At 47.3% G+C, this 18,021-nt stretch overlaps 3 protein-coding genes and 1 non-coding gene across 4 annotated transcripts; 1 reads left to right on the top strand and 3 right to left on the bottom strand.

Moving 5' to 3' along the window:
• The first annotated feature begins 319 nt into the window (after positions 1 to 319).
• On the top strand, positions 320 to 1,490 carry SOWAHD (sosondowah ankyrin repeat domain family member D). Its single transcript, XM_075513326.1, has one exon. The coding sequence runs from the start codon at positions 320 to 322 to the stop codon at positions 1,328 to 1,330; it is 1,011 nt and encodes a 336-aa protein (XP_075369441.1). The 3' UTR covers positions 1,331 to 1,490.
• Positions 1,491 to 7,051: 5,561 nt separating this feature from the next.
• On the bottom strand, positions 7,052 to 9,728 carry RPL39 (ribosomal protein L39). The gene is made up of 3 exons (XM_075513078.1): positions 9,585 to 9,728; positions 9,118 to 9,221; positions 7,052 to 7,396 (listed from the first exon to the last, which is right to left on the bottom strand). The coding sequence occupies exons 1-3, from the start codon at positions 9,585 to 9,587 to the stop codon at positions 7,348 to 7,350; spliced, it is 156 nt and encodes a 51-aa protein (XP_075369193.1). The 5' UTR covers positions 9,588 to 9,728; the 3' UTR covers positions 7,052 to 7,347.
• LOC142415365 (small nucleolar RNA SNORA69) lies at positions 7,863 to 7,994 on the bottom strand. Its single transcript, XR_012777404.1, has one exon. It is a non-coding gene; the product is annotated as a small nucleolar RNA SNORA69 (small nucleolar RNA).
• Positions 9,729 to 9,758: 30 nt separating the features above from the next.
• Positions 9,759 to 17,905, bottom strand: UPF3B (UPF3B regulator of nonsense mediated mRNA decay). The gene is made up of 10 exons (XM_075513080.1): positions 17,642 to 17,905; positions 17,360 to 17,466; positions 17,138 to 17,244; positions 15,514 to 15,612; positions 15,072 to 15,182; positions 14,306 to 14,349; positions 13,435 to 13,623; positions 12,789 to 12,940; positions 11,761 to 12,073; positions 9,759 to 10,843 (listed from the first exon to the last, which is right to left on the bottom strand). Exons 1-10 carry the CDS (start codon positions 17,819 to 17,821, stop codon positions 10,697 to 10,699), a joined length of 1,449 nt encoding a protein of 482 aa, XP_075369195.1. The 5' UTR covers positions 17,822 to 17,905; the 3' UTR covers positions 9,759 to 10,696.
• Positions 17,906 to 18,021: the final 116 nt, after the last annotated feature.

Consider the following 18,021-nt stretch of genomic DNA (forward strand, 5'->3'; position numbering starts at 1 on the left):
AGCCCTCGCACGCATGACCGCTCTCCCTCTGCAATGCCGCAGGCGAGCAGGGCCCAGGGGGGCGGACGGCCGGTGGCTGTGGCCGTGCCCGGCGCTGGCGGCAGACGCAGATGCAGCGTGACCAAAGGTCGCCTGCACCGCCCCAGCAGCGCGGCAGCACCGCAGATCCGCCGCCATGCCTGGTGTGCCCTCCCGCCGTGCAGAGTCGGTTCCTCCTTTGCCTAACGCCGGGGCAGGAAGTGTGGGGTGAGAGCTGGGGAGCGCGAGCTGTGCCCTGCCGGGGAGCGGGCTGCCGGCCAGCCCCGCAGGAGTCACCGCTATGGCCCGGTGGGAGCGGGAGCGGGGCTCGGCGGAGCAGAAGGTAGCTGGCATCGTCCGGACCTTCTCCTTACTGGAAGCCGCCCAGTCCCAAGTGGGGAGCCTAGCCCGCAGCTCCCATCTCTGGCCGGCTGCCACGGGGAGCAGAGAGCGTTTCCATCCCCTGCAGAAGATGGACACCAACAGGAGCGTCAGCAGGGGCAGCCAGAGCCTGGGGAGCTGGGGTAGGACTGCAGGCAGGTTGTCCGTCGGCCCCGGCAGTACCCGGAGGAAGGAGCTGAAGGAAATGCTTCTGCAGAGCAATAGCCCTGGCAGCACCATCCGATTTGCCACCGCTCAGAAGACATCCAATGGCAGCAGTCTCCTTGCAGGGCCACAACAAGAGCAGAAGCCCAACCAGAGCCCCGAGGTGCTGTCTCTTGCCCTGGATCCCCTGGAGCACGAGTGGCTGCTGACGGTGGCCCAGGGTGATGCGGACAACATCGTCAGGCTGCTGGACCTGGATCCCAGCCTGCTGACCAGGAAAGACTTTGTGACGGGCTTCACTGCTCTCCACTGGCTGGCCAAGCACGGCCACCATGAGAGCTTCATCCAGGTCATCTCCCATGCCCAGAAGAAGGGCTATCCCGTCAACGTGAACATCCCCACGACCAGTGGCGGGCTCACCCCCTTGCATCTGGCTGCCCTGCAGGGACACGAGCTGCTCATCAAAGTGCTGGTGGGAGCTTACGGGGCCGACACCAGCCGCAGGGACCACAACGGGCGCAAGGCTTGGCAGTACCTGAGGGCAGACGCCTCCAGGGAGCTGAAGGAGCTGGCGGGGGCCTTGGAGGAGGACTTGGTCCAGCTGCGCTCTCACAACACCAACAACAACTGTAAGTCATCCAGAGAGGCCAGGGCAGGGCGGGACTGTGTGGACTCCGGGGCTGAGGGGAAAGCCCAGCGCCCCTGGAGACTGTCGACCCTCCGGGACTTTGTCAGACAGGCATTTGCTTTCTTCCAAGAGCGCTGAAGCTCCCCTGGCCCACTCACCTGCAAACCCACGCTGAATAGCAGCCGGAGGAGCCTGCAGGGAACTGGGAACTCGGCGAGGGCCGGCACTCAAAATCCCGGCCAAGCAGGGGTTAACCCCTTGCACGGGGGCACCACGGCCACCCCGGGTCTCACGTGGTCTTTTGGGGCTGTGCTGGTGTGAGTGTGTGTGGGGCAATCATGGCCACCAGGAGCACTGCCTGGGGACAGCCCTTCCAAAAAACTGCCTGTCCCTGGAGGGGGTTTTGCCCCCTGCCCCTGCTGATGGGGACTCCTTGCTGCAGCTCAGCAGAGCCCCACGGTGGGGGCTCACGTGCCGGCCCTGCTGCGGGGAGCTGCTTCTCTGACACCCCGTGTGCCCGTGGGGGGATGCTGGACTGTAGGTGGGTCACGCAGCAACTCGGTGACTTGGTTCTCCCACCTGTAAAATGAGGCCATCGGCACTGCCCTGGCTCCCAGCAATGCTGTGAGGTTGGACTGGTCATGATGCCTCGGGTGCCTGGATGGAGACGCTGGCAGAATATAATATTTCACAACCATACTCTGAGGTGCCAGAGGCCTGGCACTGGGCTGATGATGGAGAAGCATCTATGGCTTTAGAAACAACCCCCCCCAAAACACTTTTTTATGTACGCTTCTCTGCCAGCAGGGAGAGCGGGTACAGACAAGCAGACTGTGCCACCAAGCTGCAAACGCTTTCCAGCTCCCTGTGAGATCCCCAGATCTCTGCCACATGTGCCTCCTCTGGGTTGCTGTTTGTTTATGACTGATAAAGCTGTTTCTCAGTAAATTAAGAGCTGGAGTGCCCGTTTTGCCAGAGGAGGTCGGGCCCAGAGAAGTCTTTCAAAGTGCAAGACAAGTCGCCCTGGCAGCCCTTCCCTGGGGACCCCTGTCCAGGGGAGCCTGAGATGCTCAGCCCCGCTGGGGATGGGGGCCGGAGCAGAGCAGGCAGGAGGGATGCCCAGGGTGGTGGCATGTGGTGGCTCCCACAGGGACTAGAGTCCAGGAGCAGCTCTGGAAAGATGATTCATTGCTCAAAACCATGGAAAAGGTATGAAGGCTGTGAGATTATCTTTGTTGCTACTGAGGTCATGCTCAAAAATTAAACTCTTGAGAAACATCCCTACAACAGCATAACCCCACATGTATGTACTGGCAACTGCATTAAAAGGGCAAAGCCTCTGCTCGCCTGTTTGTGTTTTGTTCACCAAATGGAGCTCAGCTGATTTCAACTTGCTTTTCATGTTCTCGAAGGCCAGGGCTGCTTCAAAACATCTTCAGAAAAACAACTGCTCCTTCCTCTTTCTCATCAGCATGAGACCATTTCTATCCCCTTAAATAGCAGTCCCATTTGAGAAGTGACTCTCAGACAGCAGCTGGGGAGTTTCTGTTCCCCATTGCAGAGCGGCAGCCCTTGCAGAGACACCTCGCTTCAGAGAGGAGTCGCGGTTTCTTTCCAGCTGCCTTTCTGGAGGTCTGCAGAGATGACCGAGGGACTCAAAATGATCTCTGGCCTGGCTGTGCGGGTGAATTTGCACCTTGATGCAGAAAGATAGACGGTTAACTCCCTCAGAGGAACTGGAGCCTGTGGGTTTCACAGACCCTGAGCAAACCCCGTTTATATTCAGATTATGCTTCGAAATGCTGCTCAGACATGGGAATAGCCCAGTCTGCAGTGGACAATACATGGAAGAACAGCCTCCAGATGAGCAGATAGTGATCCGGTGGCTGGAGAATGCCCAGTCCAGGTGACTGGGTGGACACATAGTGTCTGGACATCTTTTTAATCACTGAGGTCAGCAGCAGAGACATATAAAACACACTGGGAATAGATTTAATGCCTGATCTACACTGATTTTGTAATGCTTTAACTCTAATAGATTAAAGATTATGGCAACATAGCTCCTTCCAGAACTTCTCTGGCTACATCCATGCCATGGGACAGCAGGCTGGCTTCTAATGAGTCTGGTCATGCCAGCACAAACTCCATGAAAAAGCACTGATGTCAGAACACCTGCAATCTTTAGTTCTGGTAACCGAAGTGCTGTTGATAAGACAGGTGGGTGCATGACTGATGAAATATTTTTTGACCTGTTAGTCCTCCGTCACCCTTTCGCAGCAGTGTGCTGTCGGGGAGAGGGCGCGGGACCGCTCTTACATCCTCCTCTGAGTAAGGCACAGAGTAAACAGTGGAATTAGTGAGAATTTCCTTGAAGGAGCTGTTTCCTTGGCATTTGTACCTGCAGCTTAGTCACGCTGCACCAGGAAACCTGGACTTCAGTGTTCCATTAGAAAGTAAAATTTAACTGGCAAACGCTACACTTAAATACGACTAAATGATTTTTAGTACTTGCCGCCCCTTGACAGGTAATCAAAACCCCCTAAAGGCATCTTTTTCCCCCATCTTTTGGTCATGGGTTTGAAGCTGTATTCTGCTCTGAGGCAAATTAGGCAGGCACTTCAGAAGGAGCAAGACCAGAGCCCTGCTTCTCTAGGTGGTGTTACAACATACTCATCAATGCCACCCCCTGCCTTGCCTGCCCTGCAAGGGTTCCTCTCCACAGAGCAAAAAGAGGATCTTCAAATCACAGTACCCTTTCTGCTGCTGTGCGTTGTGTTTGCCCCAAACACCACGCCACTTCCAGTGACCCACCCCTCTGTCTTGCGCGGTTTATTTTCATACCTACAAGGGGGCAGTTGGTATGGAAATACAGACATGTTTAAAAAATATTCCTCAAGTATACAATCAGCTCTAACTTTGCTTCTTACTCGGAAAACAAAAGCATATCCACCAAAATTAATGGATTAGAATATCCAAATTACTTAGATTTTTTCTTTAAAGCTTCTGTTGATGTCTCACTTACCATGTGCTAGCCCAGTTCTGCAGAGATCCCTGATCCCCCTTGCAACTCTCACAGGGAAGGAGAGGGCAAAGAGCACTGCCACAGGAACATCAGAAATAATTCAAACCCAGAGGTATTTGTGTTGGTTAAGGTTCTGCAGAAGATAGATTTTAATCCAATTTTAATTTGTACTAAATTTACTTCATGCTGTCCCTTAATGTCCAATTTGAAAAGGACATTCAGTCAAATGGGGAAAAATAATATGAGGGGTTATTTTCCAAAGCAGCTCCTTGGTAGAAGCTGTTTCCATCTAATAAAAATAGCACAGTAATAACAGTAATAGGGAGACTATCTAATAAATAGTAATAAATAGTTCAATCTATTGCTCAGGAAAGCTTTCCCACAAATGCCATGGAGAAAACTGTCTCTTTCCATTCTCAAGTCCATAAAATTACTTTTTCCCTCCTCAGCCACGTCCTCATAGACACAATTAAAGAGGAACTCTGCAAGCAGCTTTGCCTGCCAGAGGTGGTGATAGGGAGAGGCAGGGGGCGGTTCGCAAGGCTCCAAGGCTGATCTTCAATTCTCAGCAGTGCTGTTATTTCCTAAACACTTGCTTCAAAGAGCAGAGCATCAAAGACATTTAAAAACATTGGGGTAAAACCGTTTGCACCACGTGGACCTCTGTTGAAACAACTCTGGCAGTGCTGTCTGCTGCTTTCCTGTTGCAGTGACTTACTGCTTCCCCCTGGTAACGAAGTAGAAACTAGACTCTTACCACAGGAAAAGAAGCTAGAAGATACCTCTGAAGTGTCCTCAAGCTGGTAAAAATCCCAGCCTTGCTCTCCTGTGCTCACAGAAACCTCCAGCACACCTTAGGAGGGCGAGACTGTCACAAGCTCTGAGCAAGGCATATGTTTGTTATGCATTTACCCATGTTTGGCATATGCTGCTGCCCAGCATTATTTGCTACGAATTGTAACGCGAAGGAGATAAATCTATTTACCTTCAACATGAAAAGCAGCAACACAGAAGGTGTGGCAGCCTGAAGCTTCCTCAGGAAGCTGCCACCCAGGAACTTAGCCACCACAGGAGGCTGAACCCAGAAAACAGCACCAGAGCACTTCGCAGCCCTCAGCTGCGAAGTCAGGATGGGCTTTGCTGCAGCCACATCCAAGAACAGGCTCGCACCTTCAGTTATTTCCTGCTGACCAGAGCATCTATCCCTGGTCTGCACTGCAGAAGGGAAAGGAGCAGCAGCCACGCCAGGCTTAGCTGAGCCACAGCTGCCTCCTCCCCTTCCCTGCAAGTAAACAGGGGACATTTCACAGGCCCCAGCAGAGAATGCCAGTGTCGGGCAGCTGTAGTGCCAACTACTCTGAGCGGTTTAATCCCTTCTTTCCTCTCTCCCCTTTTTAAAATAACTGCTAACTCTTCCTTTGAGCAACATCTTGAGTTACTAGCCTTCTGCTGAGAATGTTTTAAATTAAGCTGCACCTGTGGCTGGCATCAAGACCAACTTGATGAAGCCAACACAGCGGTCCAAACAAAACTCAGAAGGTTATTACATATTCTAGGGAACACACAGACATTACATACTACAGCCTATAGGAATATTGCATTTTGTAGGAGACAAATCTATCCACTGCCCTTGCTGTATTCTTCATTTCCTCCTCCTTCCCCAGCTCCTAAGTGAAACTTTCTGTCATCTGATTATTCCATTGCACCGACTCCCCAACGAGGATCTTAACCCCAGGCTCCAAGGGCTGCCCGGCCTCACATCCTACCAGGGAGCAGCTTCCAGTGCTGCAGGCGCAGGGGCCAGACCCATGCAGGGTAAGAACCTGCCATCCTTGGCTCACTGGAGGCGTGAGGCTCCCGAGGAGCCACCTACAGCTAACGCAGGCTGGTGTTCAGGGGCAGCCTTGCCCGTATGCTGCTCAGGTGCAGGACAGGTAGCCTTGGTATTCAAGGATCACTGATTATTCTCAGCTCCACATTCTCGCTCCCTGGGCAAGTATTTTTACAGTACTTCTAGGCATGTACATTTCAGCATTTGCCCAGTACGGTAGTGCCATCATTCGTGCTGTTCAACACTTGCAGTTCAGACATGCGCTTCCATTAATAAAAAAAAGGTTATCTGACTGACCAACAGGCCTAGCTACACTTCACTACGTGGTCCACCCTGGATGTTCAAAAGGGTCATGCGAGAGGTAAGGGGGGAGTAGAGAATCTGCAGCTGCAACAGAAGCCAGCTGTAGGGAACATACGTGCATCCAACGTGTAAGCATAATGTAAGAGAGGGTGGTGACTGGAGGTTGACTTGGTTTAGCAAAAGGCTTTGTTAATTTGGATCTCAGCGTGCTTTGCTTTCCAGCCCCATAAAATGCATCCGGCGGCTATACAGACACATCTTTAGCAAATTCGGACAATGCTGCTTACTTTTCATAGTAACATTTCATAAATCTACCAGAAATGTAATCCAGAGGCCTCCCTGGGGTTAAGTAGTAAGAGGCTGACGCTCCAGAGTTACTGTAGCCACGGTGGTCTATGGATCATAAAGTGAAGTCTGCCTTTTTCACAGCTGCCTCTAGAAGACTTTTTTTTTTAAGTTCGTCTAATAAAAGATTTTCTTCAAGTTAACTCCTCTAAAATCAGTTTTGATTTTTACCTTTTCTTTAAAACTGGTACGCTTTGCTCTCAAAGGTTTACAGTAAGTGAAAAGGAAGACACAGCCTACTCTAGCTGAAAAGAGCTGACAAGGTTTCTCACTCAGTGAGATTATATTCACAGTACTGTTAGTTTTTATTCTACATTACTATCCTGCCATATATATATATGAAATAATTTCAACCAAGTCATTCAGGTCCATATTTATTAGTAAGCCTGTACACTGTCAATACTCATGATGATGCCTGAAAGAAAGAACACTAATAGGACACAGTCTTCATGTTTCAGATGCAAATTATTTCAGGATTTTCCCAGTTAATATCAATATCCCAGACCAGCTTATAACAAAAAAACCCAGAAACATTGGGGGTTGCAGTCCGGCACTACAGAAGGAATCACTTGGGGGTCCCTGAACAGCGTAGAGGGTGTATCAATCTGACGCAGAAAGACACGTGTTATTAGAGTTCCCAGGAGACAGTCTCTCTTACAAGCCCAGTTTGGTCCTTCTCCAGTGTCTCCTTTTGGAGTTGTACCTAAGACAAAAGCAGTGTAAATTAGCAAAGTGCACACACACATTTGAGGATGCAGGTGGACTGAAACCACCTTGAATTAGCTCAACAGTAAAGGACTGAGATCTTTCTTACGTGCTATAGCGGCGAGCTGCCAACAATAATCAGCTGTGTACTTATTTTTTAAAATTTCCATCTCTGTTTACTTTCTTCATTCACTAATCAACTAGCACATTACTGCAACAGAATCTAAACCTCAAAGAGATAAAGACACCTGCAGAGAGATGCATCAGCACCAGCGTGTGAATGTCCTACCTCCTCTTTTGGAGACAAGCCCTGTGATCTTGTATTGATTGTCCAATGATAATGAAAACTACCTCTTGAATGTAGTTCATAGTCTAACACAAAACATATTTTTGTTCAATATGCAAACAGAGCAGCATATGGAAAAGGCCCTCTTCCAGGAAAGTATATACATTTATGAGTACGTACTTGTACATGTTAAGAACAAATGGTTTCACCACTGTATAGGTGAAACCGAAGACAGCATTAACAGAGTTACTCTCAGCAGGAAAATGGCAGTACTCCCACAGAATGAAGCACTGTAATTGCAGCCTGCTTTAGCACAGAGGTTGGATAAAACTGATGACCAAGGTACTGAAGTACCGCAAGACAAAAATTCATGATTTTGCCCCATGATAAAGTATTCCAAAGCACTGCACTTTAGCTAAAACAGAACCCCGTTGTAAGTTGGTATCTGGAAGACAAGAATACGGTCTGGGGCACACAACACCGATTTGTCCTTGAAAGAAACAAGTTAGGAGAAGTAACAGGAACAGAACCTGGCGATTCTGTGCCATTTCACTGCCTGAGCCAGACGCTGCCACTGCCACTCTCCTCACTATTAGGACAAAAAATGATCTGAGAGAAAGAATCCCGGTCCCTTGAAAAGTCTAGACAAGTGACTACAAGACAAGAAGCTAGCTGCACAGCATGAGTGACCGAGCTACACTGGTTGAAGCTTTTAATCCAGAGGGCCCAGATGTGCACCACCTTCTGCATGCCTCACATTTACCTAGTATTCTACAGCACTCTCTTACTGCGTTTTCCTAAATACAATGCTTGAAAACAAACACTATGGGCAAACAAAAAGGAACTGTTGTAAATTAATTCTGCAGTCATGTGCCAAGGATCTTATACTAGCAATTTTATCTCCCATACACCCGAGCAGCCCTTTGCTCCCTTACGCACAACCTTCTGTATCTCAGAACACCCGTGCTCAGTAAGGTACTGTTCCTTGAAAATGCAGGAACTCAGAGGGACAGCTGTGAGAGACGGGAAGGGTGTTGGGAAGGGGAATGTCAGAAGCAGAGAAACCACCAGGGTACAAATTCTGGAAGAAATTATCCACACGTACACTGCATGCTTTCAGTTTCAACGTGCCTCCACTGAATACCTGCGGATACTTGCAGAGCGCTAGAAGGAACCGAACTGCTACGGAAGGAAATGGCATGGAAGCTCCACGCTGCCTCAAGAAAACACAACGGGCCGACGGTATCGGGTGGAGTTGTAGACCTGCACTAGCATACTTGTATGGTATTCACGGCCACAAAACTGCACTTTTGCTTGCATAAACGCTTTTACACAACCAGCTTCTGACTTCAGCCCATACCACACAGGCAGCCTGATTTAGAGCCTGTGCGGCTGCAGGCTGCAGCTCCTCAGAAAGCAACAGCCGATATTACCTGATCTTATTGCCCGTTTTCATGCGAATCCATTGCGGGATAGGCCGGTTCTGCTTCTGCTTCTTGGCAAGGAAGCGCTTGATCTTGAACGTCTTGTGAGACGACTGGAAGAGAGGAGCAGCCGTTAGTCGCGCACGGCAGCCCCCGCACAGCCCCCGGCTCGCAGCCGGCGGAGGGCAGCTCCGCCGGGCCCAGGCTGCCCCCACCGCGGGAACTCAGCCACGCCACCGCGGGCGGGAGGCCCCGCAGAGCCAGGCACCGGCACCGCCCCCGCCGTGAGGCGGCTGGGGGGCCGCAAGGCCTCAGCGAGGCGGGGAAGTTGCACCCGGGTCCCTCCCGCTCCGCCCCGGCCGCTCCGCCCCCCCCACCCCGCGCGGCCTGCCCGCCGGGAATCCCGAGCTAGCCCGCGGCGGCGAGAGGGCTCGGGGTGTCGCGGTACGGCGGCGGATGGCGGCCGATGGCCTCACCATAGCGCCGAGCTGCCTGGCGTCCCGGCGATGGCGGCGGCTGAAGAGGCGGAAGGGGCGGAGGGAAGCGGCGAGAGAGGCGGGGGCGGCGCGGGCTGCGCGGCCACAGCACCCCCTGGCGGCCCGGCGGGCCCGTCTCGGCGCAGACGGAGCTCAGTGAGGGACGGCGGCGGCACGAGTTTCTGCGAGTTTATTGGTTTTAGTACAAAATAGCTATGGCTAAAATTCGCTAGCTTAGGAGGAGCTGCTACTGGTGAAGTCTCTTTCTGGGCTGTAAAACAATACTTCAGGTTATGAGGGAAGATGAAGCAGTACCGAGAGGGCAGAGGTCAGGAAACAGTTCAGACTCTAAAGAAGGGAGAACGCTGGAAAAGAACAGGATGCTCAAACCAGCTACCTCTGATTAAAAAATAAGCATTTCAATGTAGGTAGACTTTACATGAGAATTTGTCAAGAAGTATTCCAATATTAAGCCAGCTTATTCATACACTCCAACTTAGTTACTTTGTCCAGAAAACCACTGAAAAGGTCTGTCCCTCCCCAACATTATTACTGCAATGCCAGATGTCCTCCTCTTTACATGCCAGAGGGCTCCTCCTGTTCACCGGTACCTCAACAACCCCAGCCTGCGTACCTGTCTCAGTGCTAGACTGACATAATTTAGCTATCATTGCCTCAGGTAGGAGCACCACACGACATAGCAACACCTCTGTTAACTCCAGGCAACTTCAAGCTTGCTCAGCTTAAGTGCGTCAAACACTGGCTCTGATCGCTTTACAGTAAAGCTCTGGCTTTAGATCCAGGTGTCATCTCCTGACCGCATGACTCATTTATTATTGTACTTAAGGCCATATAGTCTTTCTAGTTTGCAAAGATTCTCTTCTCTGTTGTAGTTAGATGCTGGGAAAATAAATTCAAATAACTGAAAATACAATGAGAACACGTTTCAAATTCTGAATCTACAGCTGACGTTCTTTAACCAGAAACATCCAACAGCACAATGCCCCCTTTTCTTCCTTTGTTCCTTCTTCGCTTCGAAGGCACTTCTGGATTGCGTAGTACATGCTCTTTGGCTGCACAGACAGTCAGAACACATAAGGCTTGCACGCTAGTCACTCCTCTTCCTTCATATTACTGGTCTCACTCTCTTGTTTCTTGTCCGCTCCCTGATCTGTGGGCTTTGCAGCACTGTCTTCATACTGACACAATCTGCTTCGGCTTCGGGCTCCTGGCTGGTACAGCTGCATTGCTGGACGATCCTGAAATAAATCAAAACTATTTAGACTCTTTCATAGCCCCATGCTATCATGGTTATTATGGCATCAGCGATACTAGAAATGGCTCAAATTCAAACTTTTCAAGGTGTTCCAAGTTAAACTATTCCACCATGGTGGCAACGTAACTTCAACTGTCTCAAATCAAGGTTGTCTCTGTTGTAAGGCAACATCCCTGTTCAAGCCACAAAGAACACTGCACATAGTTGAAGTTATTTGCAAAGAGCTTCCTCTTGAGAAGAGTTCAGCTCACCCTCTCTCACAATGGAGGCCAACTTCAAAGCTTCCTCAAAGCCTTGAGTTTCATTTGTACCCGATAATGCCTTCAGTGACTTGGAAAACTTGCATACTGATGCTGCAAAACCATATTTGGTTTTAAAAAGTATATAAAACTATATACTTTAAAAACTAAAACTTTAAAAAGTATATAAAACTAAACCTAAGACATTATTTCTTCAGTCTACAGGAGATCTTCTGTCATATTCTGCATGTAGCAGTCTTATCCCTGTTTTGGAGGAACCTGTTCAATCACTCTCTCACTTCAAGATATATTTTCAGGCACGTATAGCATCAGCAGAGATACAGGTAGATTACCGATGCTCTACCGACACCTTAAAGATACAGCCTATGGCATAAGTCAGCAAATGAAAAGGAATCACTGTCTTTACAATTTAGCCCAAGGTATCTTGGCTTAATTCCTATACAGTGACAAGATATCACTAACAGTTTAGCAAAGTTTAGTGGACAAACAGGCAAGCTTTCTAACAATGGCAGAGTTTGTTACCAGAACAGGAAGAAGTTTCAACAGAGAAACCACATAGTTCTTTCCTTAAAGTGCTTCTATCCTGACACCCACAAACTGGTCCTATGAATCAACACATGAATTTAAAGAAATCCAGCACCTTGTTTCTGATACGATCCCTCTTAATTGTATCCTCTTTTTTATCGTCTTTGGCTACTTTCTCAGATTTGTCCGTGCTGCTGGTAAAGTCTGTAAGATCACTTTTCTTTCCCTTTTCTCTGAGTAAGTCTCTCTCCTTTTTCACCTCTTCCTCTTTTCTTCTAAAAACCTTCTCTTTATCAAAGCGCTCTTTCTGCCTCCGACGCTCCTCTTCTTGGCGTCTCAGCTTCTCCCTCTGTGCTCTCTCATATTCTCTGTCTCTTTCAAAATCTCTATCTCGGTCCCTGTAGTCCTTTACACACTCATCTTCTGATCTGTATGAAAACAAAACTGAAAATTAAGCTCAAAAGATTCATCAAACAGAGCTGGGAGATCAATGTAATACTGGTGGAAATTTGCAATACGAAGAAGACAGACTGGTAGGTTCTAGGGAGCTTTTGGGAAGCTGTAATAACCTGAGTCATGCATGATAACCAGAGATGACACTGATTACTAGCATTTCCTAGCCTTCTACTCACATAGCTGGCCGAGTCTCCTCTGGCTTTGGAAAACACCTACATTTCTCTGTCTCATATCTATTTCTCACATGGCAGAACTGAACCTTGCACAGATCATGGACCTGTTGAGAATGACACTTTCCACTTCGACCTTTTACAAGACTTAAAGGGACTAGCAACTGGAGTACACCGCTCCTCTTGCCATGGTTATAATTCTCTCATTGCAAGGACAGTGCTCACAGCCTGTTGTAGGCTGTTGAAGCCCTACACCTGGGCTTCTTTTGCTGAGTTCCTACCGTGAGTTGCAAAAATATTAAGATTTGTCCACTAGTGAAGAATTGTCAGGTAATTCACACAGCTTTCTGTAATCATGGGGATGTGCACTGCCACAGAGAACACATCCCATGCCTCATGTCAGAAAAATAATCTCAAAGGAATTTCAAAACATGGTCATGGCAGAGCTGCCTAAGCCTCAGTACGATCAGGAAACAAGGTATACATATATATATATTTATAGCAAGTACTAGAATACTTTTTTGCCTTCTCTTCTTTTGTCTCCCCATCAGATCGTTTGGCAGATGCACTACTCGCATTTTTTTCCTCCCTCAGAGTCTCTTTTTCCAGTTTCTTGGATTTTTCTTTTTTCTCCAAGTCTTTTTCATCTTTTTCAGGCTTCTTAAGTAGCTACAAAGAAAACAGAAGTCTCAACTAAAAAGCTCACTCTAACACATATTGTCTGGCACAACACCAACATTGCATCAAAGGAACCATAGTCCAGTAAGAAACAAACATTAAAGTAATGTTACTGCAAATCATAGTATTTCTAAAAGCTGGAGTGTATGAGTAAGCATAATCCACACAGCAGACTAGGATTTTTCTCCTAAACCAGGCCATTTTAGAAAGCTTAAAAATAGTCTCCATTCCATAGTGAATTCATGATTCTGTTTACCACAGCATGTACAACAGTCACTTGACAAAAGCTTTAAATATTACTATGAATCATTACAGCATGTAAACCTTTACAATGCCTAATATTGAATATTACAAAAAAGTGGTAATTTACTAACATCAAACTCATGTGATTCTTCACACAATGCTCAAAACACATTTTGAGAGACTGATATACAAATAATAGGGGAAGGGAGTGTAACAGTTTATAATAAAGAACTGTTCTAGACCTTAATCTTTGGTTCTTCTTTTGATCTGTCTCTTTCTTTTTCTGGGCATCTGTCTACTTTCTTCAGTTTTTCTGCTTCTTTTCTCTTCCTTCTCTCCTCTTCTTTCCATTTTCTTCTTTCTTCTTCTCTTTGTCTTTTTCTTTCCAATTCTCTCCTCCTCCTCTCCTCTCTTTTTTCTTCTCTCAGTCTCTGTGTGTGTAAAAGCAGAGAGAAATAGTGTATTTCCACACTAGAAAACATCCCTTTAAGCCCAACAAGATACCCTGCCAAAGTGATAAAGTATTTCATCACCAAATAACTCACCTCAAAACTGCCCCTATTATAAAAGAAGAAAAAAAAAAAAAGTCCTGTTGTCTCTATTGTTCTGTTATGAACCTGAACATGTTACAGCAGCATTTCTTTTTTTTCCCCTCACTCATAAGCCTTGATTTGTTCTGTCTTAAAAAAACCCAAACACAACATTAGCCTCAGCCTTTATCATTCTAATTTTAAACAAATCTGCCCCAGCTGTGATCTTCTCCATTGCTAAAAATTAAAATGAGATTATGTGCTAGGAGAAAGATCATCTACAAGGACCTCAGCCATAACTGCATTAAAAATGAAAGCATTAAATGGAATCTGGTTTGGCAGTGCCTCAGAGATGTTTAGCTGTCACCAGAATGCACATAAAGCACCACCATTCCTACAAAGGCCAGTGTTCTACTAGTTTAAAATGTGAACCAGATGTTAACAAGGAAGTTGGGTCAAAACCTGCTTCTTCAAAAGAAAGGGCAGAAACATATCAATATACACATTGCAATATACACACCCATGCTTTAAATGAGCAAGTTGTACTTGCAAGCAACAAGAAGATTCTTGAGATAAGTCTTACCTGTTTATTTTTCAAGAAGTTCAATAAAGGAGTAGTCTTTTTAGCTAAAGAATATATAAAAACAGATGTAAACCATTTGCCTTATCCAATACTGCAATACCTACAACAAAACCCTACATGAAGTGAAGAAGCCTTATGGATTATCCAGCCTATCTCCTCTCACATACAGCAATACAGCAGTGAAACGAGTATTCCAATCCTATCCCTGAACAGTGGCAACTATTAAGATTCTATAAACTTCTTTAGGACACTAATACAATATCCAGTACACCTGTCTATAAAGGGATATTCAGTATGCATTAGGCTTTTCCCAGATTCTCTCACTTTAGAAAGCTTTGAAAGAGATACCTGTAACATGCTTAAAAAGAGAGTCTTCTGGTAATTTTTGTGGTATTTTACCCAACCACAGTATCTCTTAATTTGTGCCTGCATGGAACATCACTGCTCACAGCATTTTGCATTAAACATCACTGCACCTCACCGAAATGCAGCCAATCCGCAGCCTAGTCTGGCTAACAAACATCTGACTAGCAGCCTAAACCAGGAAGGTTATCATATAAAACTTTTTAAACCTAGAGAATAATTTAGAGCTCGGGAGCAAAATAAAATACACTGAATAATATTAGCCTAAAGGTTTAACAAACACCAAGCAAGCACACAAAAGAATTCAGTCTCCTCCAGGTTGAGAAATCACAGCTTCAAATTACATCACATGCGTTTCTTTGTGCTCTAGGAAAATGTAACTATAGTACATAGATTTCCATACCTATTAGCTCTTTGTTTCTTGCCTCTATTTCCTCCAACAAAGTTTCAGGAGTGGAGGTTAATTTTTCATCATCTGCACTGTAACTTTCCAAAAACTTCTTGTACTCTGGATCTACGGGGGGGGGAAGGAAAAAATATATACTGTAGCATGAAAATAATTTGCATTGCACACTGATGGAAGTCTGGGTTAGATTGCATAAGTTGTGTTGTTTATATGTCACCTTTTCATATGTTGGCAGCTCTCAAATGAGCTGCTGCATTATGTTTGTCTAGGACAATCATATTTCATAGATTTGCAGCTGACAAAGCTGTGCTAATAAGCTTCACATATAATTAAGCAAACATTCTATTGATAAACTACAGAGTCACAGTAAAAACATATTCAAATTACTGCTAGGACTTTCAAGTCAACACACTCAAAACAAACTAGCTAGCTGTTATACCATCTTCGATAGTTCCAGTTTTGGCATCCTTTTTCTTACTCTTCTTTTTTGCAGCTTTCTGGAAAGGTGCAAACTCAACTATGGCAGCATATTCCTGACCTGTTAAGAGGAGAGGAGAAAAAATACATTAAAATAGAGATGAAACAGATATAAAATACAGTATATTGTCCATGTCTAATGCAGGAAGATAAGGCTCACAAGAAATATGCAATACTAGAAGAGACTACTTGGACAGCATAAAAAAAAATCTTGTATTTTGAAAGCCATTTAATAAGAAAACATTTGAGAGACAGCAGAATTCATGACTCTCACTATGTTAACAAAACAGTAAATTCACAGACTCACAACACGAAGGAAATACAAGACTTAAGGCTGCCCATAACTGTCAGTTCAGCCACCTCAGCTACACCACACCATGTAACATCCTCATCCTACAGACTATGCATTCATTGTGCAAGTAGAAGAGAGTATTTTCAGTTAATGAAACTGAGGCAAATTTCAATTTTCGGCAAAATACAATAGAATGCCACACATTACAGGCAGGCTTTAAAGTTTTCTCTTTTGACAAGAATGCTACATTTATAGGTGCATAAATCCAATATTGCTGTGGGGTATGGCAAATACAGCATGCTGTTACACTGCAAACCAGCTTATTTAAAAGATCTAGGTGCTATTAGAACCTTGTCATCCAACCCTCCTACTAGGCATTATTAGAACCCTCCTAAATAAGGAAGAATCTTGTGGACAGAGCTTTGTGTCACATAAAACACGTGGCTGGATGAAACATAAAACGTGTACTTGAAACAAAATTCAAGATGAAATCCTTAGCCTACTGAAGCCAACAGGAAGACTCTTGTTAAAGCTTTTGCTAAATATGTAAATTTAAGGTCTATCAATGAGAGACTAACAACTTTTAGTGCTACCCAATGTAAGCATTTTGAAATGCAAAATTTAAAAACATGAGATGTACTGAATATCTAACCTGTATTCAGAAAAGAGATAAGTACTTGGGTGTTTAACCAATGAATTAAACAAAATATTCATTTCCTACAGATGAATGTCTCCAGAGAGCACTCGCTTTCACGACTTAGGCTGCAAGGAACAAGCTGTTCCTTTTACTGAATCAAGATTACAGTTGTAAATTGGAACAAGTAATAATCTGAATTAAAAACTGACCAAAAAAATAAATCACACTGTTAGAAACATACAGAACAGGTGAGGGGAGTAGCAGACGGTAGCATCATTAACCCCAGCTTCATTCAGTTGGACAGCGACACCACCTACTCACTTTCACTTTTCAGACTTTATACTCAGGTATGACAACGCACATATTAACCTCGGTAACACAGCAACTGATTTTACATTGATACCACTACTGCCTTGATGTACGCTTAACTGGGTTTTCACATGTAATATACAAAATCAATTTAGATTGGTTTCCACAAAGCACAAGACGTTTTCTTTGTTCTTTGAAATACTGTGTGACATTCGTTTAGGGCACTAAAACCAAACAAATCAGAAGCAGCATGTTAGGCTGCTCATTCACGTCCCTCTAAAATTCAACCGGCACACTGCACGCACACCAGGAAAGATGTAAACATACAGCCCAGCGCCGTTCACTTGCCTTTGTGGTCGACAAAAACATAGCCATCAAAGCGATCCCTGAAGAGGACTATGTCTTCCTGGTTTTTAAAGTTGATATAGGCTCTCGAAAACATGTGAGGGTACAAGCTGCGGAAAGACAAGACCGAGAGAGCAGAGCTGACTAGGCGGCGGCGCCTCGGAGGGCCCGGCCGGCGGCAGTGGCGGCTCCCGGGAGCCGCCCGGGCGGGGCCGGCGGCCGTACCTGGAGTCGTTGGCGAAGAACTCGAAGTAGTCGTGCTCGGGCAGGGGCTGGAGGTGCTCCTCCAGCTGCTCCTTCGTCAGGCTGGGCGGCAGCCGGCGGATCACCACCTGCGGCACGGCGACGGCGGTTAGGGCGGCCCACAGCGCCGGGGAGTAGGTCGACGTCGCCGTCGCCGCCCCCCCATCCCGCCGGGCGGCCCCGGCCCCTCCCCCCCCGACGGCCGCCGCGCGAGGCCCGTTACCGCGGGCGGGGAGCCCACACCGGGCAGCGCGCAGGCCCCACCTTGCTGAGCGCCTCCTTCTTGTCCTTGGGCCGCTCGAGGCGGTCGAGCTCGGCGCCGCCGGCCCTGCCATCCGAGCCGGCGGCGGGCCCGGACCCCGTCCCCGTCCCCAGCAGGGCCCCCGGCCCGGCGGCGGGCCCGCGCCGCTCCTTGGGCCTGGCGTTTTCCTTGTCCTCCTTCATCCCGGCCGCGGGACAGCGCCGCGCGCCCCCGCACGCCCATTGGCCGCCGCGCCTCTCGCGCGACTGCGCCTTAAAGGGCCACGAGCCGCGCCCTCGGCCGAGGCCTCCCCGCCCTGGGCCCGTCGGACTACAGCTCCCGGCATGCCCCGGGCCCGTCGGACTACAGCTCCCGGCATGCCCCGGGCCCGCCGGACTACGGC

This window comes from Mycteria americana, chromosome 10 (genome assembly GCF_035582795.1).
Source record: "Mycteria americana isolate JAX WOST 10 ecotype Jacksonville Zoo and Gardens chromosome 10, USCA_MyAme_1.0, whole genome shotgun sequence".
Taxonomy (NCBI): Eukaryota; Metazoa; Chordata; class Aves; order Ciconiiformes; family Ciconiidae; genus Mycteria; species Mycteria americana.